Here is a 16,366-nt window from a genome sequence, read left to right on the forward strand (position 1 = left end):
CCGTTTTATAAAGCTCTTCCTTGACTTCGAACGAGTTGGAACAATTTACTTTGGTGGGGTTTGCTGTTTTTTCCTCTCTGTTTCACTGGCTACTTTTTGTCTGATATTTTGTGGCGCTATGGCTTCATGTGAGTATATTGTGTGGACAGACGTACGCCTCAGGCGTTCGACGACAATCTTGACCGTCTCATTTAAAGCGACGTCTACTTGTTTGGAGCGGAAAGACGTCTCACATACAGGTACTGCGTATTATCCATCTGCAAAACAGTCCCATTACCGATGATGGAAGAAATTTACACTACGCCCTTCATGTTGATCCAGTTAGTTTAAGTATAATATTAAAAACTGGGTTGTTTTGGAAATCAGCCTTATGCAAACACAATTAATTTATTTTTATATTTCCCCAGACATGTTTCGACACCAATGTGTCATCTTCTGTGGGTTAAATTCTTTATTTCTGTACAGTATAAGATCACATTTGTAATACTTTAACTACTGTGGGCCTAGGAAATACAATATTTGCAGTTTGCTTCGTTTTGCTTTGGACGCTCACTTTAAAACTACATCGCTGATTGAACTGTATTATTGTACATCGATTTTAGTGCTCGTTTTCGTCGTTTTTTTGACCGCATGTCATCTGCAAACTAGCCTGAAGAAAATTATTGCATGTTTGTGGATAGCTGTTTCGAGGGTAGAGGTTATGTACGTTTCTGTACTTAACAAGTTCCGTCCTGTTTCGTGTCCCTGGTTGGTGTCTCAATCAACTACTATTTAGTGGATTGCTTTCGCTCAGTTTTTCATCAATTTCCGCTCACTACTTCACCTCACACGCACTTACACAAAATGTGGTGAAATGAGATCTGAGCAGACACTCTTGGCAATACTCTCAGTGAGATGTGTCATGTTACTGTCGTTGTTCGCTTGCTCATCGTTGGAGTCTGCATATATTAATATTTTTTGTTTCTGGCTGGTGTGGCTGGTTATTTGTCTACGTATTGTACAGGTTAGGGGAAAGAACGCCCCCTTGCGGTAATCCATTCGTTTGGTTTCTCCATCTACTTTTTTCCCTGGTTATTAACATGTAACTCAGTCGAATATCCTTCGTTATTTCACAGACTTTCGTGAGGAGTCGTTGGTGATTTACTGCATCATACGCAGCGGAAAGGTTAATAAACACATCTGCGGTTATTACTTTCCTTTCAAAACCATCTTCAATGTATTGAGTCAGATTCAGTATTTGACTACAACATTTTCCCTGGTCTTGTAACGTCACGAGTTTATGGTCAAGGTATTCGTCCACCTTGGGCTGGTACTGAGGAGAGCTGGATTTTTCTGCTGGGCTGAGTGCGGGTCGACGTGACGTGGGCGCCCCGCGACCACTGGAGGCGAGCCCAGGTGCAGAGACAAGGAGCACATCGCCAGAAATGGGTAAATCCAAAAGTTGGGAATATGGACGGCTGTAGCTCCCATGGTCTTTGTACAGGAGATGCATCAAAAATTGCGGTGTGTATGATAAGCTGAACGATGGCTTCTTAAAGCTCTTCAAAAATCTGTAGTAATTCACAGTTAAATATTAAAGTAAATCTGAATACATCTGCGCTCTCAGAAAAATGATGCGCATGCAGTGGCAAAATATTTCAATATCTTTACAATTACAGAAGTTAATATTTCACAATGAACCTCTGAATTAACAACTTTTAAACACTTCATGCAATTCTAACTTAGGTGACACCACCTTTGTAAAAGAGCGTCAAAAGACGCTTCTGACAAGCTGATCTAAATAATTGTTTAAACAATATTAGCGACAATATGTTGTCATTTATCGTAAGCGTACTTGCGCGAGAATACTGGGTTATTTGCTTATCGACAAAACTTATTTGTATTTATCGTGAATCGTTTGAGTGTCTAATATACTAGCTTACTCCTTGACGTAGTCAGGTGAGTCAGATGATGTCTGTAGAGCTTAAGAAAAATGGCTCTGAGCACTATGGGACTTAACATCTATGGTCATCAGTCCCCTAGAACTTAGAACTAATTAAACCTAACTAACCTAAGGACAGCACACAACACCCAGCCATCACGAGGCAGAGAAAATCCCTGACCCCGCCGGGAATCGAACCCGGGAACCCGGGCGTGGGAAGCGAGAACGCTACCGCACGACCACGAGATGCGGGCGTAGAGCTTAAGAACGATGTATTTTCGATGGGGACGGTCTTCAGCCAATGGAAAATCAGACGGTAGTGGAACACTATGGGAGTCGAGTGGAGACTGGGACTTCACGAGTGAAGAGCGCAAGGGAGCGATTCTGGAAGCTTTTACGTTGTACTTGAAGGAGGCAGTCCTGCCTGTGGTAACGAGTGGTATTCGATAGTGCAGGTAACTGACTCTGAACAGTGAACAGCCGCTACCATACTTCAACAACAGAAGGGAGTTTATACACTTCGTTAGGCTGGCAACTTGTACAAATATGTAAACAAACCAAACAGGATGAGTAACACAGTGAGCTCGAAGTAGTTGTGTGTATGTTAGTGTTACGTCTATAATACTGGCAGAAGACTAATAGTGCACCAAAACAACAAGTGCAAACAAAATGAAAATTGGGAAGAAAAATGTTCGGAACACAAAAATCATGCACGTGACCAGGTGAGAGGAAACACCGATGCCAACTAAAAACAGGAAGAACACTAAGTAATCACTTATTTTCATAAAAAGCTGGAATTGAACTATTTTATGACCTGCGAATAACCATTATAGATCTCACTGATCATGCTTTAAAAGGACAAAAGGCGAAACCGTCTGGGAAAATAAAATAAAGTACTGCAAGAAAACTGTGCTTGCTGCGGAGGATGGCCACGCAAACAAACTCGTGATAAGTGTATTTTTGTCTTTATTGTTCGTAGGACCACTTCCCGTTTACTTGAGATGTCCTTTCCTGAATAAACACTATTCAACATAATTCTCTGTCGTGTACATTCATTGCAGACGTTATAATAGAATCCTTGTTATTAAATTGATCATTTAATTTTTGCAATTTTGTCATATGATGACATTTTGGAGACCGTGGCTGTTTTTGAAGACAAATGTTGATCGTGTTAGGACAGCAACCAGCCACAAATTTACTTTGAGTTCCTTTATTCAAAGGAACTCAAAGTAAATTTGTGGCTGGTTGCTGTCCTAACACGATCAACATTTGTCATTTAATTTTTATTTTGTATTTCTGTATATTTCATTAACACCCAACTCTACCAAAGCCTAGACTATTTGACTGCTCGAGCTATTCTTTTTAAACAGAGTCGTGCATAGCCCAAGTATCTAAAGTATGAGTAACCGCTGGTAAACACGCTCTGGGTTGCTCGTAGAAGATGCTGTTTAGAAGAGCAACTCTGCAGCCGTAACCGTTAGGTACCGTCAGTCCGAAACTAGCTTATTCAGCGATATATTTTGCACTGATTTTCGTTGCTATTCTCGACAAATTCTTGCGAATAACGTTTGTAGGTGGTAGGTCAAGGAAATATGACGAAAATTTTTTCGCTCGATCGGCTCTTTGCCAGGCTTTAGTAATGCTATGCTACTACTTGGCTTTCCTCCCCAGTTTGCGAATCTGAAACGTTTACCAACATCTGTTCATCATCCTTACTAGTCTTTCATTAGGTTTTGGACAAAACCGCTTTATTTGTTCAATTTGTATGTTGTCATAGCCTGCTGCTTTATTTGCTTTCTGTTCTCGCGCTGCTCTTTCCAGTTCCTCATGTGAGAATGGAGCTTTTGTAGATTCGCTCCCTCCATCTACGTTTCGCCTGAGATTCAATCTTTTCGCCATCTGTCTTGTCTTTCCATTCAGTAGCAGCTGCTGAGCAGTCTGGTTCAGAGCGACGACTGCACTCAATGGCGGACTCGTAGGATCAAGATTTTTTTATCAGCTTTCACGCTCTTCGACTGTTCTGTTTCATGTCCAGATAGGATAGTAATTCAGCTTATCGCTTCTTCCTTTCTTCAGCTTTGTTTCAGAGTAGTTTTTCTCCCACCTCAGTCGTATGTGCTGAGAAGGATCTGCTTTGTACTTGCTACGATAGTCGACAAAGAAATCTTGTGAACTTGCGTCAAGGCCAGATGTAAACTGGATTCTACATCCACTTGCAATATACACTGAAGAGCCAAGGAAACTGGTACACTTGCCTGATAGTGTAGGACACCCGCAAGCACATAGAAGTGCCGCAACACGACGTAACATGGACTCGACTAATGTCTGAAGTAATGCTGGAGGGAAATGACACCATGAATCCAGCAGAGCTGTCCATAAATCAGTAGGAGTACGAGGGGGTGGAGATCTCTTCTGACAGCACGTTGCAAGGCATCCAGATATGTTCAATAATGTTCGTGTCTGGGAAGTTTGGTGGCCAGCGGAAGTGTTTCAGCCCAGAAGAGTATTCCTGGAGCCACTCTATAGCAATTATGAACGTGTGGGGTGTCGCATTGTCCTGCTGGAATTACCCAAGTTTGTCGGAATGAACAACGGACAGGAATGGGTGCAGGTGATCAGACAGGATGCTTACGTAAGTGTCATCTGTCAGAGTCGTATCTAGACGTATAAGGGGACCCATATCGCTCCTACTGCACGCGTCTCCACACCATTACAGAACCTCCACCAGCTTGAACAGTCCCCTGTTTACATGCTGGTTCCATGGATTCATGAGGTTGTCTCCATTCCCGTACATGTCCATCCGCTCTATACAATTTGAAACGAGATTCGTCTGACCAGGCAACATGTTTCCATCATCTCCAATGTCGGTGTTGACGGGCCCAGGCGAGGCCTAAAGCTTTGTGTCGTGCAGTCATCAAGGGTACACGACTGGGCTTTCGGCTCCGAAAGCCCATATCGATGATGCTTCGTTGAATGGTTCGCACGCTGATACTCGTTGATGGCCCAGCAATGCAATCTGCGCAAGGGTTGCACTTCTGTCACATTGAACGATTCTGTTCAGTCGTCGTTGGTCCGGTTCTTGCAGGATCTTCTTCCGGCTGCAGCGATGTCGGAGAGTTGACGTTTTACCGGATTCCTACTATTCACGGAACACTCGTGAAATGGTCGTGCGGGAAAATCCCCGCTTCATCGCTACCTCGGAGATGATGTGTCCCATCGCTCGTGCGCCGACTATAACACCACGTTCAAACACTCTTAAATCTTGATAACCTGCCATTGTAGCAGCAGTAACCGAACAAATGCGCCAAACACTTGTGTTATACAGCCGGCCGGGGTGGCCGAGCGGTTCTAGGCGCTACAGTCTGGAACCACACGACCGCTACGGTCGCAGGTTCGAATCCTACATCGGGCATGAATGTGTGTCGTGTCCTTAGGTTAGTTAGGTTTAAGTAGTTCTAAGTTCTAGGGAACTGATAACCTCAGAAGTTAAGTCCCATAGTGCTCAGAGCCGTTTGAACCATTTGAACTTGCTTATACACGTGCTGCCGACCGCAGCGCCGTATTCTGCGTGTTTACAAATCTCTGTATTTGAATACGCATGCCTATAACAGTTTCTTTGACCATTCAGTTTACCTCCTTGACGTTATCTTTAGAAATCGACAAATGAATTGTAGTTTTCTGGGTCAGCCTCTATGTTTTCAACTTCGAGAACCAGTTGTTTTCTGAAAACCTTCCATGTCGCTTTCTTGAAGGTAAAACACTGTCTACTCTGATAACTCCAGAAGCTATATAAGAGCTAGGGAGATGTTTTGTCCTGGGAAAAGTTCTTTTACTATTATTGTAACATGAGAACCGATGTTCTCAGTAATCAAGATGTTGTCAGGATTATACCCTCCCTGCCATCTACCGTTATTAAATGATGGTCTTAATATAGGATAAAAAATAAGCAAATAAGCCGCAGTTCCTCTCTTTCTGCGTAACTCCCTAGTTCCTCCACATTTTCAACAGCTGAGTTACGTCCCCAGTTGACACTTTGACAGTTAAAGTCTCCCAATACATTCTTCAAGTTTTGATTATGAAAATTATTTGGCATATTTGGGGTAAAATCAACATTAGGTCGTTTGTGCACTGACATAACACTCAGTTATTAAAATTTAAATGTTTTTTTGTCTGTGATACTTCTTGACTTAATGTCTATATCTGGTCTTCCAGTGCTAGCACTACCATATTGTTCATGAGGATTTCCAATATCATCTTCATCGCTTTAATTGTTGGTCTTCGGTCGTATACCCCTCTCTGCTTCCTGTAATGACTAAATGTCTCATGAATGTTTTTACACTTGTCTGACAGTTATATTCGCCTCTCTCTTGATAGTCCTTCAATCTTTAAAGAACTCGTCACAATTTTAGGCCTTGAAAATGTCCGATTTTTTGTGTATTCTTCCTCTGATGTTTACCGGTGGTAGAAGTACTAACCATTGACACTGGTTCAACGTTTCCAGGGTACGATTATGTTACTAAAAACATTGTGCATTACAATACCATGTGTCGATCACCTTACTCCAGAGCTGTTGTGTAGTGCACCTTATCAGATTAACAAATAAACCGTGTAAGGACGCTTCCAGAGTATTTGATTTAATTGTCAATCTTCACACTTTATCACAGAAATTTCATGTCTATGAAAACCAATCACGTATAGCAATTTGACGTCTGCCAAGCTCAGACTGCTCACTTTGAGCTATTTAACAAGTAATTGCATTCTTTATCAGAACAAGTAAGCTGGGTTTCCGATATGCGGTTATCGGGCGATTTTTTCTAGATTCGACATCGCCTATGTTGCTCTAACCTAATTGTCAGTTTATTTTTACGCACCTTCTTTGTTTTTATCGTAGTACAATGCCTTACGGCAAACGTGAATGAAGGGTCTGGACCACCAGAAGAAAGCGTATAACATATTCATCGATCCATATGCAGAAACGAAGTGAGGCCCGAACAGATTTTACTTTAAATGTGGAGTTGAAATTAATCGTAAGATTAGTTGGTAATCTCTAAAATAAAGAAACTTATTCGTCTTAATTCCACTTTTAACAATTCCAGTGAGGACACAGAAACGAGACTGCGTTGCCTCTTAATAGTAATTCTACTCTTTCTGTAATATTTGCCTCTACACCCGGCTACGTGTTCTAGGTAGCAGATTACGAAAGTAAACACTGCGGTGATAAAAAGAACAGCAGAACTGTGCGCTTTACGTTTCTCGTGTTTTAGTTGACCTCGGGTAGCAGCATCACGCTGGAGGTGGACTTCAGCGGCGAAATCGGCTACAGGGAGGACGGCTTCGCTCGATACGACTACCTGGAGAACGGCCAGGAAAAGTGAGTACAGCAGTTCACTAAGTACAGTACATCCACGCGCCACTTATGCTGTCCACAGGCCAGTTAATGTGCAGCCTAGAGCTCCTGCAATCTAGTGTCCCATTCCTGATCTACAAGGAACTTTGGACACTGCTCAGCACAGTCAAACGAACTAGACATTTTTATGCGATGTGTCATCTGAGCTCATAATCGTTCTACACGTTTGCTGGAACGATAGAAATGGTCGGGTTACTCTAAAGAGAGATCAAAATAAAGGGTGGTCCACTGATCTTGACCGGGCCAAATATCTCACGAAATAAGTGTCAAACGAGAAAACTACAAAGAACGAAACTTGTCTAGTTTGAAGGGGGAAACCAGATGGCACTATGGTTGGCCTGCTAGATGGCGCTGCCATAGGTCAAACGGATATCAACTGCGTTTTTTAAATAGGAACTCCCATTTTTCATTACATATTCATGTAGTACGTCAAGAAATATGAATGTTTTGGTTGGACCACTTTTTTCGCTTTGTGATAGATGGCGCTGTAATAGTCACAAACACATGGCTCACAATTTTAGACGAACAGTTGGTAACAGGTAGGTTTTTTAAATTAAAGTACAGAACGTAGGTACGTTTGAACATTTTATTTCGGTTGTTCCAATGTGATACATGTACCTTTGAGAACTTATCATTTCTGAGAACACATGCTATTACAGCGTGATTACCTGTAAATACCACATTAATGCAATAAGTGCTCAAAATGATGTCCGTCAACCTCAATGCATTTGGCAATACGTGTAACGACATTCCTCTCAACAGCTAGTAGTTCGCCTTCCGTAATGTTCGCACATGTATTGATAATGCGCTGACGCTTGTTGTCAGGCGTTGTCGGTGGATCACGATAGCAAATATCCTTCAACTTTCCCCACAGAAAGAAATTTGGGGACGTCAGATCCGGTGAACGTGCGGGCCATGGCATGGCGCTTCGACGACCAATCCACCTGTCATGAAATATGCTATTCAATACCGCTTCAACCGCACGCGAGCTATGTGTCGGACATCCATCATGTTGGAAGTACATCGCCATTCTGTCATGCAGTGAAACATCTTGTAGTAACATCGGTAGAACATTACGTATGAAATCAGCATACATTGCACCATTTACATTGCCATCTATAAAATGGGGGCCAATTATCCTTCCTCCCATAATGCTGCACCATACATTAACCCGCCAAGGTCGCTGATGTTCCGCTTGTCGCAGCCATCGTGGATTTTACGTTGCCCAATAGTATATATTATGCCGGTTTACGTTACCGCTGTTGGTAAATGACGCTTCGTCGCTAAATAGAACGCGTGCAAAAAATCTGTCATCGACCCGTAGTTTCTCTTGTGCCCAGTGGCAGAACTGTACACGACATTCAAAGTCGTCGCCATGCAATTCCTGGTGCATAGAAATATGGTACGGATGCAATCGATGTTGATGTAGCATTCTCAACACCGACGTTTTTGAGATTTGTCTGCTACTGATGTGCGGATTAGCCGCGACAGCAGCTAAGACACCTACTTGGACATCATCATTTGTTGCAGGTCGTGGTTGACGTTTCACATGTGGCTGAACACTTCCTGCTTCCTTAAATAACGTAACTATCCGGCGAACGGTGCGGACACTTGGATGATGTCGTCCAGGATACCAGCATACATAGCACACGCCCGTTAGGCATTTTGATCACAATAGCCATACATCAACACGATATCGACCTTTTCCGCAATTGGTAAACGGTCCATTTTAACACGGGTAATGTATCACGAAGCAAACACCGTCCGCACTGGCGGAATGTTACGTGATACCACGTACTTATACGTTTGCGACTATTACAGCGCCATCCATCACAAAGCGAAAAAAGTGGTCCAACTAAAACATTCATATTTCTCTACGTACTACACGAATATGTAATAAAAAATGGGGGTCTCTATTTAAAAAAACGCAGTTGATATCCGTTTGAGCTATGGCAGCGCCATCTAGCGGGCCAACCATAGCGCCATCTGGTTTCCCCCTTCAAGCTAGATAAGTTTCATTCTTTGTAGTTTTTTCGTTTGATCCTTATTTCGTGAGATATTTGGCCCGGTTACTATCAATGGACCACCCTGTATACAGACGGGGTACCTGGGAATAAGGAACCAATAGTTGGAATTAAATATTTCCTATGGTACTAAGTCTCCAATGATCAATGCATGTTTGTTTTGTTTCATAACAAACTACAGCCTATCGAATCGACGTTGGTGAAGCTTCCTTCTAAAAAATACAGTCATCTGTGAAGTGAAACTACCTGGTATATTAAAACTATGTGCCGGATTGTGACTCGAATCTACGACATTTCTCCTTCTTTTGTGAAGGGTAGTGGCGGAAGTGAAACTGTGAGGTCTAGTACTGTATTGTGCTTAAATAGCTCAGTCAGTAGGGCACAATCCCTTCAAAAGCAATGGTCCCATATCCGAGTCCCAGTGCGGTACACAGTTTTAATCTGCCATGAAGTTACACATCGGCGCTCACTCCGCTACAGGTGAAAATTCATTCTGGAGTCCCAACCTTCCAAGCATCGTCCAGTCTCCCAGATGTCTTCTTCAGTACATATGACCCATTTTTGTTGTGTGGTTCGGCACAAAAAAGTGATGACGGATGTAGCTTCCAGCGTGTGACTGCGTTGTGCTGTTGGCAGGGCGATATACGCGACGCAGTTTGAGCCCAACTTCGCGAGGTCCGCGCTGCCCTGCTACGACGAGCCGGCTGTGAAGACCTTCTACACCCTGAGCGTGCGCGTGCCAGACGGCTACACCGTGCTCTCCAACACTCCAGCCTCCAGCATCGACGAAAGGTAGGCCCATCTGTGACGCTGCCACTTGTAAACCCTTCACATAAAGCTTTCGAAATCCCCAGATTTGATCCTTTACTTCCGGACTTGGCCTATCTCACTGACAACTTCTAGCAGAATGATGGAAACCTACGATGATTAAAAGTCTTCTGGTTGTTGCACCCTGTCATTATATGAAAAAAACTTTAATTATAAACTTACAACGAACGTTTCGACCGTATTGCAGCAACCTTCCTCAGGGCTAGACTCGTTTTGGTGGAGAAAAGGTGTCTACTTTAGACGAACGGTGTCAATACGTTGCATTTTTGAAACTTTGTTGGTCCTAAAATATAGTAGGCTAGTCCGTCATATTTTTGAAACTTTATTGGCCCTATAATATAGTGGGTTATGGCGTGCTGACACCGTTCATCTACATTCATGCTCATAAATTGCAGAATGTGGTGCCACACAACGTGGCACTACACAAAACTGGCTCTAACACCATAAGCGCATAGGGAACACACACGACACAGGTCTGTAGGTCCACGGTATTGGTAATAAGTTGGGAAAACCGTCCCGAAACACATGAGCTACAAAACGCCACTGTTTCCTGCGCATGTACCCCGACATGAATATGGGATATGATCACCATGCACACGTACACAGGCCGCACAACGGGTTGGCATACTCTGGATCAGGTGGTCGAGCAGTTGCTGGGGTTTAGCCTCCCATTTTTGCACCAGTGCCTGTCGGAGCTCCTGAAGTGTCGTAGGGGTTTGAAGACGTGCAGCGATACGTCGACCGAGAGCATCCCAGACGTGCCCGATGGGGTTTAGGTCCCGAGCAAGGCTACCTGCAGTACTCCGCGGCCATCTACGGGCACTGATGGTGAGATATCGGTCTTCTTGTGGTGTTGTACACTGTCGACGTCCCGTACTGTAGCGCCTGGACACGTTTCCTGTCTGCTGGAATCGTTGCCATAATCTTGAGATCACACTTTGTGGCACACGGAGGGCTCGTGCTACGACCTGCTGTGTTCGACCAGCGTCCAGTCGCCCTAATATTCTACCCCTCATAACGTCATCAATATGTGGCCTTTGAGCCATTCTCAACACAAAGTCACCATTAGTACGTCTGGAAACGTCTGCACACTTACTCGCTGCACCGTACTCTGACATGCACCAACACACCTCTGCGTATGTAGACTGCTGCCAGCGTCACCGTGCGACGACCGCAGGTCAAATGCACGGCATGGTCATACCGCGAGATGATTTAAACCCGCAAACCGCCCACCAGAGCGTTGTTTCACCATGTATCAGCATTATCCTTAATTTATCAGCATGAGTGTACAATGAATAGAATCATCTCTTATCCACCAAAATCAGTATTGCCCTGAGGAAGGCTGTTGCAGTACGGTCGAAACGTTGATTTAAATCTTATAATTAAAGAATTTTATACAATGACGCAGAACAACTCTCGGAAGAATTTTAATCATCAAGACTCGGGCCGCAGAAGTCTATGATGGAAACCTAAGAGGGCTGTCCAGAAAGTAACTTCCGATCGGCCGCGTAGTGGAAACCACAGTGAAAATAACAAACGTTTTATTTGCAACAGTTAGGTACACCTTCCACCTACTTCTCTACATATTCGCCGTTCCAACTTCGAGTGTTGTCGTAGTGTTGTAACAACTTTCCAATATCCTCGTCGTAGAAAGCAGCCACCTGTGCTTTCGGCCAGTTATCTGCACTGGTCTGCAGCTCGTTGTCTGTGGAAAAATTTTGTCTTCATAGCCAGCGGTTCTTGTCAGCAGAGATAAGGCTCAGGGGAAGCCAGTTACGGACTGTATTGCGGGTGATCAATCACTTCTCGTTTGAAACACTGCAGGAGCGTCTTCATTGCCCCTGCAATGTACGGCCGAGAATTGGCATGAAGAAGGAACTGCTCGACAGTTGTCTTATGTGGGCTGCATGACGCAGGCGAAATCTCTAACCGGGCCCTCGTACTTATAGGGAGACGTGATTCCCTACGCATCTTTACGTGCTCACTTTTCGCTCAAAACTGAAAAGAGCGACGCGACACGATCGACGGGCATATTAGAGACACTGCCCAACACATGCGTGCACAACTTTAGCGGATTTTCCCAGTGGTTTACATTTCGCAACCGATCGGTACTTACTTTCTGGACAACCCTAGTAAATTCATATAATTTATGGTTTTAAAGAAATAAAGAATGTTGAAGCCACGTAGTGAAATTTTCAGTTTAGCAGGGATGACATACGTTGTAAGGGTCGAAGGAACGAAGACGGCAGATGAAAGTCTATTCCACATCTTATTCAATCTTCAAGAAAGCGAAGGAAAAATTTGTAGAGTGAGTTAAAGTTCAACAAAAAGTAATAATAACTTATGAGGTTTGTCGATGACATGCTAATTCTGTCAGAGACAGCAAAGTTCTATGAAGATTAATTGAAAAGCGTGACTATTTCCTCTTTCCTCGGTCAAGTGAACCATTACGTGGCAGTCATTTCCAGAATGATGTATGCATGCAGACGGAAGAGACGAAATTTGTATGAAAGCCGGGATTCCCACCCGTGCCTCCCGCTCACTAGACAGATGCACTAACCACTACGGCACAGTGGCTTCGTGCAACTGCACGGAATACCCTGTCACGCCTCCACACTCAATCCAAATTGCCATTCGTGCTTCAGCCCACTTGGTACTGCCCTTAAACTTGAACAGCACTGCAGAGGCTCTGCAGCTTTACTGGTAAAGCACATCAGCTTCGAGCAAAGCGGTGAATTCTCCCTGAAACCAAGGTGTAGGTGCTTTCATTAAATGAAACTTATTTTGTCCCAGAGACCTTTTGAAATCTCAAACATCTATGATATACATTGTAAGTAGGCTGTTTAGGTTTTTTTATTGATAACGCCACCTCTGTATGAAAATCACTGGCTGTGCTGTGTGCAGTCTGCGGCTGCTTTGCATTGTTGTAATACTCGCCATTGTAGTGTTGGGCAGCGGCAGCTGGATGTGAACAGTGCGTAGCGTTGCGCAGTTGGAGGTGAGCCGCCAGCAGTGGTGGATGTGGGGAGAGAGATGGCGGAGGTTTGTAATTTATGTATGTCAAGAGTCAGCACTGTCGTTCCGTTGGAAGGACAACACTACTTCTTCAAGATTGCATGGAAATCCACTACTTCTGTGTGCATTTTCCTTTACTGCTCAGACTTTCAGAAAAACACTGCAATTTTACTGTGACGAATGATGAGGACTGTCTTTATGGACTGTGAGAAAATTTTAGCTTTTGACCAACATTGTATCAACAAGTGTGTGCATTTGATTTCTTTGTTATTGTAATTATGAAAAATTTTTTCAAATCTGTATTGGCCACTGCCCAAACCAATTTGTAAAATTTTTTTGTGGGGAGCATGGGGGCTATGTAAGTAGGCTGTTTAGGTTTTTTTATTGGTAACACCACCTCTGTATGAAAATCACTGGCTGTGCTGTGTGCAGTCTGCGGCTGCTTTGCATTGTTGTAATACTCGCCATTGTAGTGTTGGGCAGCGGCAGCTGGATGTGAACAGCGCGTAGCGTTGCGCAGTTGGAGGTGAGCCGCCAGCAGTGGTGGATGTGGGGAGAGAGATGGCGGAGGTTTGTAATTTGTCATGAACTGCTATATTTATATATGATGATATCAAGGTAAATATATTGTTTGTTCTCTATTAATATCTTTCATTTGCTAACTATCCCTATCAGTAGTTAGTGCCTTCAGTAGTTTGAATCTTTTATTTAGCTGGCAGTAGTGGCGCTCGCTGTATTGCAGTAGCTTGAGCAGCGAAGATTTTTGTGAGGTAAGTGATTTCTGGAAGGTATAGTTTAATGTTAGTCAGGGCCATTCTTTTGTAGGGAATTTTGAAAGTCAGATTGCGTTGCGCTAAAAATATTGTGTGTCAGGTTAAGCACAGTCATTTGTATAATTGTTGAAAGGGGACGTTTCAACATATATGCACACCAGGTTCGAACCCTTGTCCCGTGCTTCTGAAAATTTGGACTGAGGAGGGAGAAGTGCTAGGGTAGTCCGTGAAGTTATGCAAAGCCACTGTGCCAGGGTGGCGAAGCTGTTAGCGCATCTGCCCCGTGAATGGGAGACCTGGATTAGAATCCCGGCCAAGGTACAAATTTTTATTCGTCACTTCAGTTCGCATATATACATCACAGGTTTGAGGTTTCAAAAGGTCTCTGTAACCATAAAAGGTTCGTTTGATCATCAGAATGCCTACAAGGCGATGTTCAAGGCGGCACGTCTCCTGAACAGCCAAACAGAGACTTCAACAACTAGGGACTACGCCGAGTCATCATTCGGTGGGAAAATCAGCAAATTAGTTGAATTGAGAGGTGTAGAAAAGGATTAAAAGGATTAATACCTCGTTTGATGGTTGTAGCTCGATTTTTTTTTTCGACATGATGATTGAAACTGTTACTGCCACTCGTAGGACACATAAATTCACAATATGTTCTGTAGAAGCGGATGTGACTGTAATATGACAGTACTTCTGTACATTTCCCAATCAGGGGGAACATACCTCTGCTCAAGAAATCTACGGTCAACTAAGGTCGATACCAGAGCCAATTCACTCCCAAATTGATGAGGGCTGATGCACTCACTATAAAGGTGACAGGAATCCAATGTTACGAAATTCCGTAAATACCACAACAGTCTCTGGTCACGAATATTTCTTTATTCAATTGTTGGTTCAATCCTTACGATCATCTTCAGACTGCTCTGTCTTCATGAAGCTAACAGTAAATTAAATATATAGCCATAAATGGGATCGTCACATAGAGTAACATGACGTATAGTACCAAACGAACACTCCAGCAACGTCTAGCCATTACGGGTAATGAATAGTTACTATTTTATCTTGATTTTATCCTGGTCCCGGCGGAGGTTCGAGTCCTCCCTCGGGCATGGGTGTGTGTGTGTTTGTCCTTAGGATAATTTAGGTTAAGTAGTGTGTAAGCTTAGGGACTGATGACCTTAGCAGTTAAGTCCCATACGATTTCACAAACATTTGAACACTTTGATTTTACTCTATGTGGCGATGCCATGTATGGCCATGTGTTTTATTCACTTATTTTGCTATCTTCTTGAAGCATATCAATCTGAAGATGATCATAATGACTGAAATCGGTAACTGAATAAACAAATATTTGCGATCAGAGACTTTTGTGGTATGTACAAAATTTGGCAATCAAATTCTCTGTGCGGTTCAACAAGATCTCCATAATGCTGTGCGGCATTCTTGAGTATTAGCGATTTAAATAGCTTTTAACACCGCTGGTACTGATTATGATATTAATCATCTCATCAGCTGTAAGACCTTCGAGTCGGTACTTTCCATTTTGTTACCTGGACCAACATTTCGGTCACTATTGCAAGCGGTCTTCGTAAGAATCATCCATTTATAAGTGGACTAGTCTCCAGGTCAGCTCTTATATAATGTCATTACATCCAGTTCGTAGGGACAGTTGTCAAGAACTGCAGGGAACTCGGTTTCAGTAGCACGGCAGTAGGGGTTAGATGGGATCTGACACCTTTTATGAATAGTAGTTACTATTTTCATATTGACTAGTCTTGACGAATGACGGCCAAGCCAATATAACGACATCGTACTAGCGTGGAAGAATGTATCTGATACGTCAACACTTACATGTTTGTCTTATCAACCTATGTAAAATTTTTGTCAACAACCGAACTTCATAAAACTCAAAAAATTTTACATATGACACCATCACTTCAGAAAATGGCTTCCCTTAGCGGGAACTAAGTCGTAATAATGGGTGACCATTTAATCTGAAATCAACAAACTGCCGTAATGTAAGAAGGCGTTGTCATCCCACCACACACACACACACGCACTAGCAGATGTACGCCAGTATCTTACCTGTAGATTGTAACGAAGGTCGTAGAATCATTTGAATTTCAGTTGTTGATCACAGACATGCTCTTTTGCAGCGACCTTCAGATAACTGGCTGGAGATGGTGACGAACACTTACCCAGTAAGTAATCTCTTCGATTACATTTCTCTATTGTAGATACAGCTTTTCGACTATGTTTTTGTTTCTGTGCTTACAGAAACAACTGTAGTCTTCTTTCCTATACAGACCTCTTATTTATCGTCGGATCCCAATCCGGAGATGAACAGTAATAGCAGGAACACTGTTTCTGATCTAAGTAAAAAATTCTCCGT

At 43.1% G+C, this 16,366-nt stretch overlaps 1 protein-coding gene across 1 annotated transcript in view; it reads left to right on the top strand.

The window, feature by feature from the left end:
- LOC124606579 (aminopeptidase N-like) overlaps positions 1-16,366 on the top strand; it is a 143,070-nt gene that overhangs the window by 51,547 nt on the left and 75,157 nt on the right. Inside the window, exons 5-6 of the mRNA XM_047138564.1 lie at positions 7,186-7,292; positions 9,989-10,144. Of these exons, the coding sequence (XP_046994520.1) occupies positions 7,186-7,292; positions 9,989-10,144 (263 nt within the window). The remainder of the gene's footprint in view (positions 1-7,185; positions 7,293-9,988; positions 10,145-16,366) is intronic.

The sequence above is a fragment of the Schistocerca americana genome, chromosome 3, assembly GCF_021461395.2.
Source record: "Schistocerca americana isolate TAMUIC-IGC-003095 chromosome 3, iqSchAmer2.1, whole genome shotgun sequence".
Taxonomy (NCBI): Eukaryota; Metazoa; Arthropoda; class Insecta; order Orthoptera; family Acrididae; genus Schistocerca; species Schistocerca americana.